Here is an 18,368-nt window from a genome sequence, read left to right as displayed (position 1 = left end):
ACTACTGCCATTCCCTGCAGAGGATGCCACACCCTTGACTTGTCCCTGGAATTGGAGCTGTTTGGGGGTTCGGGGCAGGGTGGCCTCAGAGGGATGGAGCTGGCCAGGTACAGGGAGCTTGGGCTTTATCCTAAAACTTTCAGACCTAACAGGTTCTAGGCACTGAGGATAGAACAGCCATAGATGCAGGCGAGCCCCCGGTTCTCGGGCACAGGTGCAGCGGACAGAGAGGGCAGCTGACAGTGGGGGCATTCGAGATGGTGATAGTGCAGCAGAGGAAACAGCCCGAAGGGGAGCAGCGTCCATGTTAGCACAAGGGATGTGCTCCCAGAGAACGTGGGACACAGACACGGGTCTGGGGAAGCAGGAGACAGCCAGGTGTCAGGGCGGGGCAGTCTGTGCACTCCTTCCTGCCAACGAGAACGCGTGCCCCCAGGAGCTCTCTCCCTTCGGTTGTGGGCTCCCTGTGAAGCACAGTGTGCCCTCCTGTCTTCTCGTCTGCCGGTTGGTTCTGGGTGTCTGGTCTGAGCCTGGGCCCTGGTGGTTGGCACACCGCTCAGCCCGTGAAGGGCCGGCAGGGGAGCTCAGCGACTCGATCAGATTCTGGTGGTGCAAAGGGCCGCATGCTGCACACAAGGCCAAACCGTTTCTTCCCCGCGTTCAAGGAGGCTCCGTACGTTCTGGGTGTTGGGAATGGCGCTAAACGCGAGTGAATTGCGTTCTGGGAGGGACATGTTCCCCAGCAGACAAGCCTGGCAGTGAGTGTAATGCTGGAGGATAGGATTGGACCAGAATCCTGTGCTGGGAACACAGGTGACTGTCTAAACAGTTCTGCTTTTCTCTGTCTCATCTGGGTCAGTGCCTGCCTGGCAGGGTCTCTCCCTACCCCCTTGTTATATGGGGACCCCTGGGGCCCTAGTGGCAGTGGGGAGGCTGGCATGAGCCCTCACCATTTTTGCTGTGAGGTGGGGTCAGGTCTGGCCCCGGGCTCTCTACCTGGATGGCTCAGGTGTGCTGGGCCCCACCTGGTCCAGGGCAGGTTCTGTGATGCCCTGTCCACTATGCAGCCTCTCCCAGCCCATAGCCAGCCACCCTCCACCCCAGCCAGTGTAATACAGGAGTGTCTGGAGCCCACCTCCACCCCTCTGGGGCTGGGGGGAGCCAGGCTGCTACTCAGGCCAGTTCAATCAAACCAGCCCCACCCCATTCCTCACCTCACACTTAGTGCCACATTGGGAATGGACTCTACTCTCATGATGTGGTCTCCGCTCAGAGTCCAAGTGGGAAGCAGGGCCCGAAGCCCTCAGAATCTGTGTGTTTGACCCTAAAGGTGTGTGGGGAGTAGAAGCAGGGATGGGGCACCATGACCCTGGCTCTGGCTTCCTACCTCTCCCTCAGCTCCTCCCGTGACCTCCTTCATCAACCAGGACACTTCCCTCTCCCCTGTTGCTGTCCCCAGGGATTTCCCATGTGCCACGGCCAGCCCTCCTCATGATGGTATCTTCCCTCTTTCTTTCTTTGGGTCAAAATAGTGATAGGACAGCAGAAAAATGTGAATCACAGTAGGAAGGAAAAAAAAATCATTGTTTTCCGATGACATCACGATACCCGGTTGGACACAGGTGACAGAGATCACGTCACAGGGGTGGAGGTTGTGCCTTTCAGACTCTGAGACAGTGAGGGAGGCGAGGATGCCTCGAGGTCTTGACACGGTGGTCCTCTCCCCAAAAAGCCTCTTCTGGATGAGACTCCGTGGGGGTCAGGTCCCCGGGGCTGTGTGGTCAAGTAGTGCCAAGGAGCTCAGGGGTACATCAGGCAGACAGGCGATGGCCCCGGGCTCTCCAGGGCCATGGCAGCTGCCAGCAAGAATCAAGATCCCTGCCTTCTCTCTGCTCCTTCCCTGTCAGGGGCCTCCAAACAGTGGTCTCAGGGGGGACACCAGGCCCTGGCCTCCAGCCTCAGCAGAGTATGTCCCTCCCTTGTTCTGTAGCATTACCCCCTTTCTGATGAGTTGCTGGTCAGTGAGTGGGAAGGTCAGGCCCCACATAGTGGTGTGGCCATCCCTTACCCACAGTGGGGCCTGTCAGGGAGAACCCCCCAAAGTGGGCCACACACACATGCACACACACACACACACACACCCCTGGTGGGCAGCAGTGTGGGCTTTGGAAAATGCCTGGCGTGCACTCCGGTGACCCAGAGGAGAGCCCCTGGTGGGCCCGGGAGTGAAGCCTGGGTGTGTACCATATGCCTGGGGTTTTGCTAGATGCTTTAAGTACAGTGTTGAGGCTGGTGCTGGTAATAGCCTGAGTGATAAGGACCCATATCATGGCAGGATGGTGGCTGAGCCCACGCTAGAACCCGTGCAACCCAACAGAGAGACAGGGAAGGTGCGGCTCTGTGCAGTAATTAGCATCGACGGGACTGTCCTAAGACAGGTTTGCTCTTTGTTTGCCTGGTGAGCATATGCTGAGCCTCCGTTGGGTTCCGGGCATCCACCTGCTTGTCTGGTGGGGGAGAAGCCCTGTCTCCACCCTGGGGACCTGCAGAGGTATCCCCAGTCCCAGCAGAGGGTGGCCTGCCATGGGCCTGGGGGCAGGAACAGTTTGGTCGTCCCTAGAGGAGTCTTGGCATCTTAGGGCTGTGTTCTTGGACTTGGTGTTGAAGGAAGGTTCTACCCACCTCCCATTTTTATTGTACAGTCTGAACCAGTCCTGCCCATTTGCATTTCTTGGCAGTTCGATATTTTGAGCAGCAGCTAGCATCGTGTTTGTTCTTGTGTTGCCTGAGATGCCATCATGGAGAAATAAGTGGGGAAAGGAGATCTGCAAAGGGATGTTTATTCTCACAGTAAAACCAGGCTTTTGCTGCCCTGTTCGTGTGTCAGGAGATGCACACAGATGAAAACAGTCCTTCCCGGAAGCCAGCAGAACCCTCTGCCCCAGCTTCCCACAGCACTTTTTTTTCCTGCCTCCACTGGGATGGTCCATGCCTACTCCCAAGGGTCCTCAGAGAGACCAGAATACCCTAAATACCCCAGGTATTTCAGGGGTCCCAGAGAAGCCACCAAGCACCTTATGAGCCCTGCTTCCTGAGGCCTCATGACAGACTTTTCCGGGCCTGGCTTGCTCCCCAGTGTGGTGCCAGGAGAAGCTTGTGCTACCCCTCTGGTTGCCAAAGTTCAGCTCAGGGGAAGAGGTGACAAGTTTCCTGGAGGTTGGGCACAAGGGATGGGAACCCCACCGATGGCTCTGCCTACAGGGAGCCCCATCTCCTGGACCTGTCTTCCCTGCACCCTCCTGTCCCCAGATCCTTCCAGCAGAGGGGAAAGTCACCTCTGCCCAGCAGGGTTAGGCCACCTGCCAGGGCTCCTTGGTCACCAGGGTGGAACTATGCCACGAAGAAGGCAAACTTTTACATTATCATGCAGAGCCTGTGTCCTTCCTTATTGTCTATTCCAGAACAGAAACTTGGCCGCATCTTTGCATAAGCAAAAGGCACATTACAGTGTATTTCCCCAAACAAGAGAGCCCTTGGCCTCTCTCTGCACAGAGAAGGGCTGCGGCTTTGAACATTTTCCCCTAAGGTTTAAAGATTCCAGGATCAATTTCTCAAGACAGGGCTCAAGGACACTGTCCTGGCTTCCCCTCCCCCTGTGGTCTGAGCAGAGGAGAGCAGCCTCCCTAGCACACAGGTTTCCAGGAGGGTGGAGTAGGGATGGGAATGCACTTGGGCATGTAGCTAGGGTCTCGGTCATTACAGGGCATCATGAGTCCTGCCGCTGTCACACATTTCTGCCTATTTCCTATTGTTCCACATTCTCCAAAGTTACTCACCCATTCATTCATTCACGCTGCTGGGGACACAGCGGTGAGCAAGGAGAAACAGTGCCTCTCTTATCAAGTGCATAGTCCAGGCTGGGAGCAACTACTTTAGGGGGTACTGTGAGCTGGGACAGTTGTGTTGGGGGGAAAGCATGAGAAGACAGAAGGCACAGCAAGTGCAAAGGTCCTGAGGTAGGGATGGTCTCTCTGTGCAAGATGCACAGAGGCCAGTGGCTGGACCACGGTGAGCAAGACCAGGGCAATCTGAGAAGAGCCTGTAGGGCTTTGATTTTATTCTGATTGCAGTGGGAAGGCCTTGGAGTGGATGGGAATTAAGCAGGAGGGTCACCGCCCCCTCCCTTCTTTGAAACACATTTATTACCATGACTTTGTTTTGTCAGATGCTTTTCAGATATTTCAAGAATTCTGGGGCTGGAGAGGGGGAGAGGGAATTCCATTGCACAAGCAGCCGGAGAGGGCAGCCAGGCTTTGCGGAAGGCGGAGCTGTTGAGATTGGGGCCTCCCAGGCAAAGTGGCTGAAGAGGAACACAGAGCAGCCAGCCAGGGCCAGCTTAGAGAGGGCTGCAAGTGCCGAGTGCCGAGTGCCGTGCCAAGGTACCGGGGCTGCTCCTAAAGGCAGTGGGGAGCCATTGAGGGTTTCAGGCAGAAGAAGAGGAGGCCAGATCTGCTGAGTGGTGACCGTCCTGAAGAACGGTGCGTGGGGGTGTGGGCAGGACAAGAGGCAGAAATGCACTTGGGAGCCCCTGCTGCCTGCCTGCCTGCCTGCCTGCCTGCCTGGGAGATGGGGTTGGGGTCAGGGGAGGAGTGGGACAATGTGAGGGAGATGTTTGGAGGCTGTCTTCCGTCTTCAGTGACCCTTTTTGCCATGTCTGTCAGCTCTCTGCTTGGCAGAAATGTTGTAGCTGTGTTCCTATTAAGGAATTTGACTCATCGTTTCCCAATGGTCTCCATGCACAGGTGGGTCCCATTGGCTTCTAGCATCTGTGCGGCATCTCGTGGGGAATGGAAGGGAGCTGCGCTCCAGGGCTGAGGCAATTTTGCAGCCCCCTGAAAAGCTGATGTCACCCTGGGGAGCAGGGCAGGGCCCACTCCTCAGACCGGCAGAGGGAAAGGGTGGTGGGTGGCCCTCTCCTCAGCACTGCCCTGCATTCCCTGAGAGGTATCATAGAGGGAGGCCAGGGCATGGCCCGCTGACTCTCCTAGAGGAACAGACCATGTGGAGAGGTATCCCCCGTGGAAGGGACAGAGGCTTCCTAAGGGAGAAACCATGAAAGGCTCATTGCAGTTGAAAGTGACTGGGGTCAGGGGGTGGCTGGGGGAGTCTCCAGAGCAGGCCTGGCTGCCAACCTGACCCATGGCCTAGCCTCCTCACTGGCTCTCTGATGGGTATGCTTCTCCATAGCCCAGCCCAGCCAATGCAAGCTGGCAGCCAACAGGCAGCTTGGAAGGCAGGGCCTCCCCTGTCCATTGTGCGCTCAGTGGCCTGACACCCCAGACTCAGGTCGCCTTGCCACCACCCCCAGCAGGATGTGGGCCTCTGCCTCACAGAGCTTAGCACTGAGTGGTGGGGTCCCTGGGGTTCTGGTTACCTCCTGTCCCAAATCAGGAGTCAGGGTCAGGCTTGCTCAGTATCCAAGGACATGGGACCCCTTACCCAAGATGCGAGTGGCTACCTTTGGGCACAGTGGCAGGGGCCAGGGGAACAGGAGGATGGTGGGCCCTGATGGGCAAGATCTGGGCCAGGAACTGGGAAGGGGACCTCCCTCCCTGTAGGAACCAGCAAGCATACCCTCACTCAGAACCTCAGCTTACCCTTTGCTCAGGTGGGATTGACCACCTCTCATTCTGGCCTCCAAGGGCTGTTGGGAGCATAAAATGATCTAGATAATTTTGTGAACTCAGCCCTGAATCCCTTCCGAATATCAAGGCAGGTTTCCTGTCTTCGTAAAGATTGTAACACCACAGGCTTACAGCCTCACCGTGCACTTGAGGAGCCAGGTCCTCTTGGGATGCACCCCTAGGCCAGCTCTGAGAAGTGCAATTAGAACATGGGCTCCAGAGAGGCACTATCAGGGTGTCAAAGGAGGCTGAAGCCCCTCATTTCTGGGGAAGCTCTGAGAGATGACCCCGGGACATTTTTCCTCCCTGACTCCATGCAGAGCAAAGATGGACCACCTCCATTTGCCAACAAGAGGATGAGGCCAAGCAGGCCCCAGGGTGTCCCAGGGCTGTATAGGAGGTGCCCTCCCCAATTCTAGTCCACGTCACTCCTGACATCTGTTCTTTCTCTCCACTCATCCCCAAATCTGAGCCCCACACTTGACACTTCAGCTGCTGTAGTGGGCACTTCAATCTACATTCCATAAAGGAGGCAGAGTAATCTTTGTAAAATGCAGTGTCATTATATTTCTCTCAGGGCTCCATATCCTCCATTGCTCTTTGAACAGAATTGGAATCCTTCTCACTACCTGAATACTTGTGTAGTCTGACCTCAGAGGCCCTTTTCCCCTGCCCAGTTCTTAGAACACACTTTACTGCCTCTGACCCCCAGGTCATTTGCATATGCTACTTTCTTTGCCTGGAACACTATCCCTGCTTTGCTGAGCTAACTCCTTCTCATTTCTTATCTCTGAGATGAAATGCCACATCCTTAGGGAGCCCACTAATCGTCACTAGGGCAGATTCACCATTAATATGCCCTCAATTTCCCTGCCTATCTCTAAAGGTCCTCATCAGCATCATCATGATGGTGGAGCTGTTTTTTACAGAAGGCCAGTTCCAGGCTGGTTACTGAATCCCAAATGCTAACATGATGCTTGGCATGCAATGGGGCCAATAGCTTTCTCCTGGGTCTACTGGGTACCTGCTAAGGTCCGTGGGGAAGGACAGTCCAAGGCCAGGCAACTCGGGACCCCGGGGGGGGGGGGGTGGTGGGCCCTGTGAAAGGCCAGGGTGGCTCAGCTTGAGAAGTCACATTGCAAATCTATAAAGGGGCTCATTGCTGGACTGGGGTGGGGGGGAGGAGGTTATACACTTGGCAGGATGGACATCTACACACCAAAGCTGATGGGTGAAGAAAAAGGCAGCTTTTTTTTAGTTCTTATATTTGATGCCACGCTCACTCCAGGATTGAAGGGAAAATGTGACCCGGCCCCTGAGAGGTGGCTCGGGCTCTTCCTGTTCAGAAGGCTTTAGGGGGAATAGTCAGGTCAGAGGGTAAGCTCTGACTCTGGGCTTGCCTTAGCTCAGGCTACTCTAACAACATACCACAGGCTGGGTCACTTAAACAGCACATAGTTAATTTCTCATAGTTCTGGAGGCTAGAAATCCAAGATCAAGGTGTCAGCCAATTTGGCTCTTAGTGAGGGTTCTCTTCCTGGCTTGCACATGGCCTCCTTCTTGCCATGTCCTCACATGGTGGGGGACCCCACTCTCATGACATCAGCCAATCCTAATAGCCTCTCAAATGCCCCACCTCCAAATAGCATTATGTTGGGGGTTAGGAACTTGAGGGGACACAATTCAGCCCATACCAGGGCTGTTCATCTCCTGTCCCTCCTCCCTCAGGGTAGGGGTGGTGCATGGCTTAGCCACCCTGCATCTGCACACATCTGTCCCAGCATGCTCTGCCCTGGGCATTGACCCTCCAGGCTTTGGCCCTGCAGTTGGGGTCATTCAGGGTTTATTCTCTCTGCCGTGGCCACACAACGTCTGCCCTCCTACAGGACAGCACCCCCTGGACTCTCTCTGAAGCCAACCCACAAGCCAGCCTGCAGCTATCCTGCCCACTATCCCTGGGTCCCCTATGTGTAGTTGGGAGCTGTACTCCATTTGGGCTCTCTGAAGCCACCCCTTCTCCATATGAACCTGTCCCTTCCCAGGTCCCAGACAGCAGGATCAAGCCCTCTCTGCTTTTGATTTCTTCCCAAATATCAGGGCTATTTTTATGCTCCCTGCCCTGTTCCCCACCCCCCACCCGTGACTCAAGACATGGGCTGGAGGTCAGGGGTGGAAGGAGTAAAGTGAAGCCTAGTCATTCCTCTCGGTCTTTCTTCCCACTTTCCTCCCTCCTGCCCCCTCCAGCTGCAGCGGGACCTCTCCGTGTAACTGCCTTCTTGGCTTCCACACCATGACTTTCAGTCAAAGACTGTGAGCCAAATTGGCCAGGCTTTGCCTGTGAGAGATAAAGCAATACTTTGGAGACAAAAACCCCTTTCTCTCTTATAAACTGGCTTTTAGAGCTATCGTCTCACTGTGGACTAAAAAGTCTAGTTTGACCCACATTTAGGGATGTGCACCCTGCCCCTGTGACCTCATGGCAAGGCTTCCGGCAATCCAATTTAGTGGTGGTGACAAATATGGCATCTTGCTGTTAAGCTTTGTGAGACAGGGACTGTCATCCCTGTTTGTGGAGGGCACCGCACAGCGTGGGTGGGTTGACAGCCTCCCCTGGGCTCCACCTTGTCATCTGCAGGTGGTCCTCAGGCCTGTGGCTCCTGCTGACACCTCCCTGGTTGTCTTTCAGGTCAACGAAATCTATCATGACGAGTCCTTGGGGGCCCACATCAATGTCGTGTTGGTGCGGATAATCCTGCTTAGCTACGGGAAGGTGAGTGAGCTGGTGGCTTCCAGACACAGTGGAGCCTCCCCAACTCTCGTGATCTCTGTGGGGTGAATGGGACCCTCCAGTGAGGCACGGGTCTCCTCTGAAAGCCAAAACCTCAGTGCCTGTCCCCAGCTTGGCCCGTGGTACCTGGAAGAGACAAGAAACTCGTGAGCCTCCCCCATATTCCTGATCCCCTTTCACCTCACCCCTGCTTTTATAATGTAGGTTTTGTTATTATTCATGTGTGGAGAGGCTAGCTGATGATCAGGAGGTGACTGCCATGGAAAAGTCGGTTTATCATTCACACAGGGCCACTGGGGCAGCACCAGGATGGGTCAGAAGGCAGAAGGAGTGGGGGACTGTTGTCTCCACAGGAAGGGCTGGGTGTGGCAGAGTAAGCAGGCACAGGACTGGCCAGCGTGAATAATTCCTGCGGGCTCTGGGTCTTAGGTGGCTAGTACCTGCCCTGAGTGACTCAGGCAGGGTGGTGAGAGCCCAATGAAGGAGGTGGCTGGGGGTGTGGACTCTGAACTGGTTGGTTTGCATTTGAAAAGCACGCTCCAAAGCGAGTTGTTTATTATCTCTAGGAATTGGCTAACCCCAGGAGGGTCAGCATGGCCCCAGACATCAAAGCATCAGAAACACAGGTTACTTCTCCCCTCCCTCCCACCTCTTCCACCCATGTTCTCCTCTCCTTATGCTGTGTGGCTTCTGCCCTCACTGGGCTCTCTTGCCCTCCCTACCTTCTCTTGCTGTCAAGCTTGGTGCTGTCTTTCCTAGCAGCGTGCAGGGGTCTGTGCAGCTGGGGTAGGAAGCCCCCAGAGACAGTGACCCAAGACCTGAGACAGAAAGATAAGGGGATGCAGAGAAAGGAAAGATGGTGAGGAAGGAAGAAGCCCTGTGCTGGGCAAGTCAGAAGTACTTTACCCGTATTAACTCACTGAAGCCAAGGGCAGATGGGGAGGCGGATATATGACAATCCCCGTTTCACAGATAAGAACCCTGAGGCTTAAAGTGGGTTGGTGGTGTTCTGGGTGAGTGGCCAGTGTCATTTGGCTCCTGCGGAGTTGGGCTTCTCACCCTGCAGCCAAATTCTAGACTCCATCGTCTGACTTTGCTCAGTATGTACAAAAATCAATCATCAGGCATGGTAATTAGGTACAGGGTTAATTCATCTGCTCAAAGGCAAAGAATCTTGGTCTCCAACAGTAAAATCGAACTGCACACAACCTACAAGGCCCGTGGTATAAAAAATGACAATGGAGGGCTCGTGTGGCCGGATGAATTCCAGGAATAGTAGATCTTGAGCCCACTCTCTTTACCCTAGGAAGCATGTCCCTCTAAAGTAGAAGCGGCCACAGTAAGGACACCAGTTATGCTCTTTCATGCACCCCTGGGAGAACATAAGATGTATCAAAGAAGACTGTCAGAACAAGGCAGAAATTGGAAAAAAACTAACCGCGGGAGTCTTTCATTCTCTTTTTAAGATCTTTAACAGATTACATTTTAAAAGGCATAGAAGTTTCAAATAAAATAATAATAATGTATAAAGTTAAATTAGTAGTTCTATCATTTTCTTCTTTGCCCTGTGTGACTCCTTTTTGAGGAATCCTAGAACACTTGAAAATTACAAAAGTACTTTAGGTTGTAAAGAAAATTCCAGTGAATTTTATACAGCAGAAACTGTCCAGGCTATCTTTTCTGACTCAGTGCCCTAAAACGCGGTGGAAGGAAGGGATATATGAACTGAAATAAAAAGTCCAATTTCTTTGAAAAGTTAAAAAAACAACCTGCTGGGAAGACTATTAGAGCTGGGAAAATTAATGAAAGTGATAGTACTACAGATCAAAACCTATATAGAGTGTGGCCAAAGCTGTATTCAGAGGCAAATTCGCAGGTGCTTTCCAAGATTACACAAGAGAGAATGAATACACATGGACCCTGCAGTAATGTTAGAACAAAAGTCCATAAGAACTGCAAACCAAAAACCTAAGGAGGACAAAAATAAGGAGGTAGTTTCGGAAAAGCAGAAATTAAAAAATTAGGAAATAAAAATAATTGAACCAATCAAGAAGAGAACCTTAGTGAATGCAAACCTCTGACATAAAGAGAGAGAGAGAGAGGAAACACAGACTGAAAGATGAGAAAGGGTGTACACAACGTAACCTACACCAGGATGCTTATCTGGACAGAAGAGAAGGCATTTGGGGCAGTTGCCACACTAGGCCGCTGCTGGAAGACCCCCAATTTGGGTCCTCTCTCAACCCCCCTCCCTCTGGATGGCCAGCAGATGAGGTAGACCAGCTATTGGAGGGCTTAGGGAGGCTCTCTAGCCCTGTGTCCAGGTTTGGGGTGCTGCACTCCCTGGGAAGGGAAGCTGAGGGTGGACCCTAGCCCAGAGATCCAGTCCCAGCCTCCATTCACAGGCAGGGGTCTTTGGAATGGCCCAGTGGAGTAGCTGTCCACATGTTCTGCACCCCCCCTCATTTCTCTCCTTCCCCAGACCAGCTCCTTCCAGCCCCTCCATTACCACCTGGGGCCCTCCAGCCAGCATCCTTCAGTGTCTGAGAATTTTCAGAAATTTGGCATGAGGTGTGGACTCAGTGAGATCCCCCACCCCTTTTCTCTACTGCTGGAGGGGGGAAATGGGAAACTTCAGGTTGGCCAAGGGCATGGAAGTAGATAGAGTTGGAGAGCCACAGAATGGTCTGGGCACCAGGTGGCAGCTTGTGTCCCCTCTGCCCCTGGTTGCCCCCATATTGGTTAAAAAGAAAAATTTGGAAATTGTGTGTTGTTAATTGCTTCCTAGTGGTAGCAAAGCTTTGGCTCTCAATTCGGCCTGAAATGTGTTGATTGCTCAAGGAAGCAAAGCTTCGTTTATTTTAACTACACCCCAGCAGGCTCTGTGCTAAATTGTCCCCACCCAAAGCCATTTTTTCTTGTTGTTTTCCCCTTCACAGCTGCCAGCAGGTAGATAGACTGTGTGACCAACAGGCCGACATTTGCAGAAGTGTCAGAACCTGAAGGTGAACAGTTGAGTATCCCTGAGTCAGGGACGAGGACACCCTGGGAAGCCAAGGATTTCCTGGGAAATGAGAATATTTCAAAGCCGAAAATGTTAGAAAACACCATAAGTCCCATAACCATGGAGGGAACTCAAGTTCTCTAGCACTTTCAGAGTTCTCTGAAAATTACCTCTAAATAGAGAGTCAGATCATCTATTTTTGCCAGTGCATTCTTATTCATTTCTAAGGAATTATTAGCAAGGATAATACAACACCATGGAAATCGTTTCAGAGCACACACACACACCATATATACATATATATATATATATTCTGACATCCACCCAATTTATTTTTATAGCCAGTGTGATTCCTATACTCAAAGCTGCCAGAGGTAACATGTCCAAGACAATGTGCAGACCTGTCTTCCTTCTAAAAATAGACATAAAAAATCCTGAGGTTTAATTCAATAATGCAGAAAAAGAAACTCCCAGCACTATAAAATAGGGTTTATCCTGGGAATAAGGCAATTGTCGAATATCAGGAAGTCTGTTCATATAATTCATCACATTCGTTTGCCGAATGACAAAAGCTTGTAATTGAACCCATAGTTTTTGAAGGGTTTCTGTGTGCCAGGCTCTGTGCTGGGCCACTGACGTGGTCCCTGACCTCAAGAGCTTCTAAAGCAGAGGTACAGACAAAGAAACAATGATAACAGGGGGTCAGGGACTCATGGGGGGAAGATGAGGCAGGCAGCCCTCACAATGTCAGGCCAACTGACTGGAAGGGAGTAAAAGGGAGAAGAACCAGAAGAGGGGTGTTTCCAGGATCTGATTTGCATTTCCAAGAGGATCCCTGGACTCCTGTGGGCAGCATGGTGGGTGGGAGCCTGGCTGAGGAGGGTGCGGGCGCCATTGAAGGGAGGACGGCGGTGGGCTGTACCAAGACCATGGCCACAGGCTGGGGTAAAGAAGGCAGATGGAAGAGAACTGTAGGAGGCCAAATCCAGAGGACGCGGGTTCTAAGTGGATGAAGGTGGGGAGACCCTGAGCCCATGCCTCAGGCAGCCAGGTGCATGCTGATTGATGTCAACCACTCAGATGGACAACACAGGAAGAGAATCGGGGTGTCAGAGGGAGAAAGGCAATGAGTTCAACAGGGATGTGTTGAGTTTGAGGTGCCGAGTGCCACCCCAGTAGAGATGGCAGGAGAGGCTGGCATGGGGGCCTGGGGCTTGGAGAGAAGAGATGAGTATTGCTTGCAAAAGCATGAGTGGGGGGTGCATGGTGAAGTATGCCAAATGGGGGGCCCCTTAGAAAGAGCTCCCAGGAGCCCCTGATGCTGAAGCCACCAGCAGGGCAAGGGCATGGTCTGCAGCATAGTTGCTGAGAGAGTACCTCCCAGTATTCAAAAATCTGTGAAAACTAGTAACAGATGGTAACATGACAACCAAAATTTTATTTAAAGGTGAAGAAAAGAAGCACATGTCCCTAAGAGCGTCTGCATAGCTAATTCATAGGATGCTCCCAGACATTTACACGGGAAAATAGAGGGGTTCCATAGTCCAGTGAGTCTGTGAAAGACTTGTCAAAGAATCTGTCAGAGACTTTACGACAGAAATGTGCACAGTGAATCTCAAGAAGTGAATCACTACACATAGCTTCTCAAACCTGTTTCTCAGTGGAACCCTTTTCTTCACGTAGTCAACATTCTACAGAACTCACTTTGGGAAATGCTGCCCTCATTGAGGCAGTTACAGTAAACGTGGTGACCAGAAGGTAGCTTTGTTACTGAGGTTCTGGAAATTCTAGATAATGTCTTAGGACATGGAACCAATATCAGAAAAGAACAGATGAAATTTTAATTGGTTGCTGATGATTATGTGCCTGGAAAACCCAGAGGACCCATTGTAAAGCTTTTAGAGTTAATTAAAGAAGTTTAGTGACATGGCCAACTGTAAGATAATTCTATAAAGATCGCTAATTTTTGCACAAACCCACAATACCCTAGTAGTAGGTGTAATAGGGAAAGAAAAGTTCCATTTACAAAAGTAAGCAAAAATATAAAATATCTGGCCCATTCCTAACAAGATAGATACAGGACCTACAGTAAGTAAATCGCACATGGTTTTGTTTTTAAAGTTTATTTGATATAAAGAGAAAGAGAGTGAGCACAAACAGGGGAGGCGCAGAGACAGGGGGAGAGAGAGAATCCCAAGCAGGCTCTGCACTGTCAGTGCAGAGCCCTGTGCTGGGTTCAGATCCACCAACTGTGAGATCATGACCTGAGCCAAAGTCGGAGGCTTAACCAACTGAGCCACCAAGGCGCCCTGAAAATTGCACATTGTTAATGATAGGAAGGAAATAAAAATAAAGGCAGAGACATATGTTGTTCCTACAGGAAGACTGGGTATAGTAGAGATACTGATTTTTCCTAAATTAGTAGTTGGAAATTTGGTGAAATGATTCTAAGATTCATCTGGAAGCCTTATAAGCCAGTCAAGACTGGCTGGGAGAGGCACCTGGATGGTTCAGTCAGTTGAGCATCCTACTTGATGTCAGTTCAGGTCATGATCTCATGGTTCGTGGGATTGAGCCCCATAATAGGCTCTGCACTGAGAGTGTGGAACCTGCTTGGGATTCTCTCTCTCCCTCCCTCTCTCTGCCCCTCCCCTGCTCGTGCGTGTACTCTCCTTCTGTCCCTCTCTCTCAAAATAAATAAACATAAAAAAAAAGACTGAATGGGAAAGCCTCAAAAGCTAAGCAAATAAAGAGAGATTTACTTCAAACATCTTATAAAGTGAAAATAATTAAAATCATACTGTATTTGCATAAGCATTAACAGATCAATTGAATAAACTATGGAGCTCTGAAAACACTTCATGTATTTAACTTAACATGTGATAAATATAAATGAAATGGTTATTAAGTGTTATAAATAAATATATGACAAATATAAATTTCATGTATAGTAAATTAAAAATAACATATGATAAATAACAGGCCAATAAAACATTCAACTATTTAAACCACAAAAATCAAGAAGAAAATATTGGTTGTCAAGGGGGCTCCTTAAGCATAAGTACAATAGAAGGAATTGTAAAGGGGAAGATAGATATGTTTGAACACTTAAAATATAAAACTCTCCAGAAACAATTACAAGACAAAGCACGAGCATGAAAAACACTCGCAATATGGCAGTGATACCCTAATATATGAAGAGCTCTTACAAACCATAGGAGAAACAGAATTGGCAGTGGGTATAAACAGTTTACAGAAGAAAAATACAAATGGGCAAAAAAAAAAAAAAAGAAGGAAAAAATTTTAACTGTACTATTAATCAAATAAAGAATACAATTTGCCATTTTTATTTTTTTTCAGTTTATTTATTTTGAGAGAGGGAAATAGAGAGAACACGAGCAGGGGAGGGTCAGAGAGAGAGAGGGAGAAAGAGAGGATCCCAAGCAGGCTCCACGCTGCCAGCCCAGAGCCTGATTTGGGGCTCAACCCCATGAACTGTGAGATCATGACCTGAGCTGAAACCAAGAGTCAGACGCCAACTGACTAAGCCACTCAGTCACCCTGCAATTTAACATTTTTAAAGGATCACCTGTGCTCAGATTATAAAGAGGGATTTAACTGCTGGCTTGGATGGGTAAAGCATTACCCTTTTCTGGTATGAGTATAAGTAGGTACACATTTCTAGAAGGAAATGTGACAGTACTCACCACTGCCCTTAAAAAGGTTCTTCCTGTTTGCTGGCCACCCTCCTTGTTCATTTCTATGACTCTATCCCAAAGCAGTTATCAGAATTGCGGACAAAGTTTTAAGAAAAAGACAAAGGCCATGGCCTTATTTCTAAGTGTAAACAACTGGGAAAAATCTGAACTGTCTACTAACAGGGGTCCAATTAAATAAACTGTAATACGTCTGTGTGGTAGAATATTAGGCTGCTAATAAATCCCACTTTATTTTTTTTTATTTTTTTAATGTTTATTTATTTTAGAGAGAGAGAGAGTGTGTGCCCAGGGGAAGGGAAGACAGAGAGGGAGACACAGAATCCGAAGCAGGCTCCAGGCTCTGAGTTGTCAGCACAGAGCCCAAAGCAGGACTCGAACTCACCAACCGTGAGATCATGACCTGAGCTGAAGTCAGACACTTAACCGACTGAGCCCCCCAGGTGCCCCATAAATCCCACTTTCAAAGCACTGGGGAATTGTTACAGCATACAGTTAACTTTATTTGCTTTTGGAAAACAGAATATAACTTATCGTATGGGGTTTTTTTAAGTTTAAAAAAAATTTTTTTATGTTTATTTATTTTTGAGAGACAGAGAGAGACAGAGCGCGAGTGCGGGAGGGGCAGAGAGAGAGTCACAGAATCTGAAGCAGGCTCCAGGCTCTGAGCTGTCAGCACAGAGCCCGATGTGGGGCTCGAACTCATGAACCGTGAGATCATGACCTGAACTGAAGTCAGATGCCCAACCTACTGAGCCACCCAGGCACCCCCTAAGTTTTTTTTTTTAATGTTTTCTATTTATTTTGAGAAAGAGAGCAGGGGAGAGGGGCAGGGAGAGAGAGAGAGAATCCCAAACAGGCTCCGAGATGTCAGTGCAGAGCCCTATGTGGGGCTTGATCTCATGAACTGTAAGATCATGACCTGAGCCGAAATCAAGAGTCAGATGCTTAACCAACTGAGCACCTGTGTGCCCCAACTTATAGTATGATCTTAATTTTGTGTACAAATATATGTACAGAAGGGACTGGAAAGAATACATCAAAGGTGACTAATTTTCTCTCTGGGCAGTAGGCCATGGATTTTTATTTTCCTCTTTGTATTTTACTGAACTTTCATAATTTATCATGATAAGCATGTTTCTTTTCTACACAAAATAGTGCATTTTTAATTATGAAAAAATAGTTTACATTTTTTAAAAAGCACTTAAAAATGGCAGAATCCAAGTAATCCCGTTTAACTGAATCCACCTGAGTAGAGTCTCCAGTGGCATGCGACAGGGCTCTGTCATGTCCAACATTTTATTCCTAATTTGAAGGAGGACATTGAAGGGATTTTCTGCTTTCACTTGGCACCTCAACTCTGTGGAGGCTCGGAGACAATTGGGGAGGGGAGGGGTTCTTCTGCCCTCAGGGTCACTGTCTTACCTTTCCTGCAGTTGGGCCCAGGGGCTCTTCCAGTCTCCTGGTTAGGGACCTCTGAGCAAACCATCTGGGCTAGAATGCAGGCTGCCACCTTACCTGCAGGTGAGGCCAAATCCCCCAGGAGTACAGGCACCTCCCTCAAGGCCAGGGCCATGTGGTTACACCCCTCACCCCAAGTCTCCCAGAGGCAGAGTGGAGAGCATTGAATGGCTCTTCCCAGGGAGGTATGGGGAAGTGGGTGGGCCACAGGGCTGCCTGGAGGTCACGACCAGCAAGGTGCGTGGCTGGAGCTCACCTGGGCAGTAGGGTAGCTTCAGTGAGACCAGTACTTGGACAGTGGCAACCAGGAGGGGCACAGGGGGACCCCAGCTCCCATGACTTCCTACTGGGAAGGAGTTTAGGAATTGGAAGGGAGAATCTGGAGCAGGAAGCACGCTTTCAGAGCTAAACCCAGAGAGCGCCTACTGGGCCCCAGCCGAGGGCTCAGCAGCCCAGCCTCACACCTCTGCCAGTGACATCAGAGGAGTCAGGATAGAGGTCATCGCAGGCTGTGGGGGATTGCCCATCCCCGGTACCCCCAGCATGGCCGAGAGGGACGGCATGCTCCCTGCTCCTCTGCTGCCCCTGGGGATCCAGCTGGGCTGACCTGTCTCCTGTAGCAAAGCTTACCCATGCCCTGCCCACCTTCTGCCCTGCCCTGCCTGTCCCCTGGGAGCCCAGGTGGGGCCCATGAGGCTGTGGTGGAGGTCTCTGGAAAGGGCTATCGCCTGTCATGGCCAGTGTGTCCTGGGGGATTCCAGAAAGTTACAGGGCCTGGCTGATGCTCGGTCCTCCTGGGGCAGGTTGCTGGAGTGTGAGGGCTTCCAGGGTGTGGCTTTCGATCTCCTGAGGGAGGACACATGGCAGAAGTGCAGGCAGGGGTTCAGGAGAGTCAGGAGGGCACCGCTGGTGCTGTCCAGATACCCTGACGTGAAGGGACTGAGTGCAGACCCCACCTGTTGGTCCAGCATTGCTGGAACAGGGTGTGCCACCCTGGGCACAGAGGTTTGGTGCAGCGTACTTAGCTGTGGGCTCTGGTTGATTTAAGAGAGCAGAGTCGTCAGCCTCAGGACTCAGGAGCAACATCCCGCTGACCTGGAGCGACCCGACAACACAGGAAAGTGACCATCTGTGAAGAGCAGGTTTAGGGCTGAGGTCGCTGAGCCGGCACACAGAACACTCAGCCCCGAGGGCCCATCGCTGACCAGTAGTCCTGGAAAATATGTTTAAAAGGAATTCTTAGAAAAGGAAAATGTGACAAAACCAAGATATACAAAAATACCAGCCCAGACTTTTTATTATTAAATTCCGTTCCCATAAAACCACACCATCAAATTGCTGGACAGGTTTCCCTTTTTGGCACTCGTCTCATTGTGGATGGTTAACAGTGTGTGTCCGCTAGTCACAGATCCCACTTTGCACAACCACTGGGAGCAGGGCCCTGTTTGCAGGTCTCTGCCGGCAGGGGACGGCAGGGGGCGGCCGGGGGTGTCGTCTTAGGAACAGGAAGAGCAGGTCACACGAATGGAGCGTGAACTCCCCGTGAAGTGACAAGTAAACAAGTTTGTTTCAGAGTGGGGAGCACCTTGAAGGAAATAGAACTGGGGGTGGCCCCAGATGGAGTGGCCAGGCAACTGACTGCGCAGCTGGGGTCTGAGGAACAAGAGGCCCAACATTCGTGTCAGAGGGAATGATTGTTCAGGGAGAGACTGGAC

At 50.7% G+C, this 18,368-nt stretch overlaps 1 protein-coding gene across 1 annotated transcript in view; it reads left to right on the top strand.

Annotated features, from left to right (window-relative positions):
* The window catches only part of ADAMTS2 (ADAM metallopeptidase with thrombospondin type 1 motif 2), a 243,032-nt gene that overhangs the window by 157,736 nt on the left and 66,928 nt on the right, over positions 1 to 18,368 (top strand). Inside the window, exon 5 of the mRNA XM_060636396.3 lies at positions 8,371 to 8,454. Coding sequence (XP_060492379.1) covers positions 8,371 to 8,454 — 84 coding nt within the window. The remainder of the gene's footprint in view (positions 1 to 8,370; positions 8,455 to 18,368) is intronic.

This window comes from Panthera onca, chromosome A1 (genome assembly GCF_046562875.1).
Source record: "Panthera onca isolate mPanOnc1 chromosome A1, mPanOnc1 haplotype 2, whole genome shotgun sequence".
Taxonomy (NCBI): domain Eukaryota; kingdom Metazoa; phylum Chordata; class Mammalia; order Carnivora; family Felidae; genus Panthera; species Panthera onca.
This window is presented reverse-complemented; position numbering and strand designations above follow the sequence as displayed.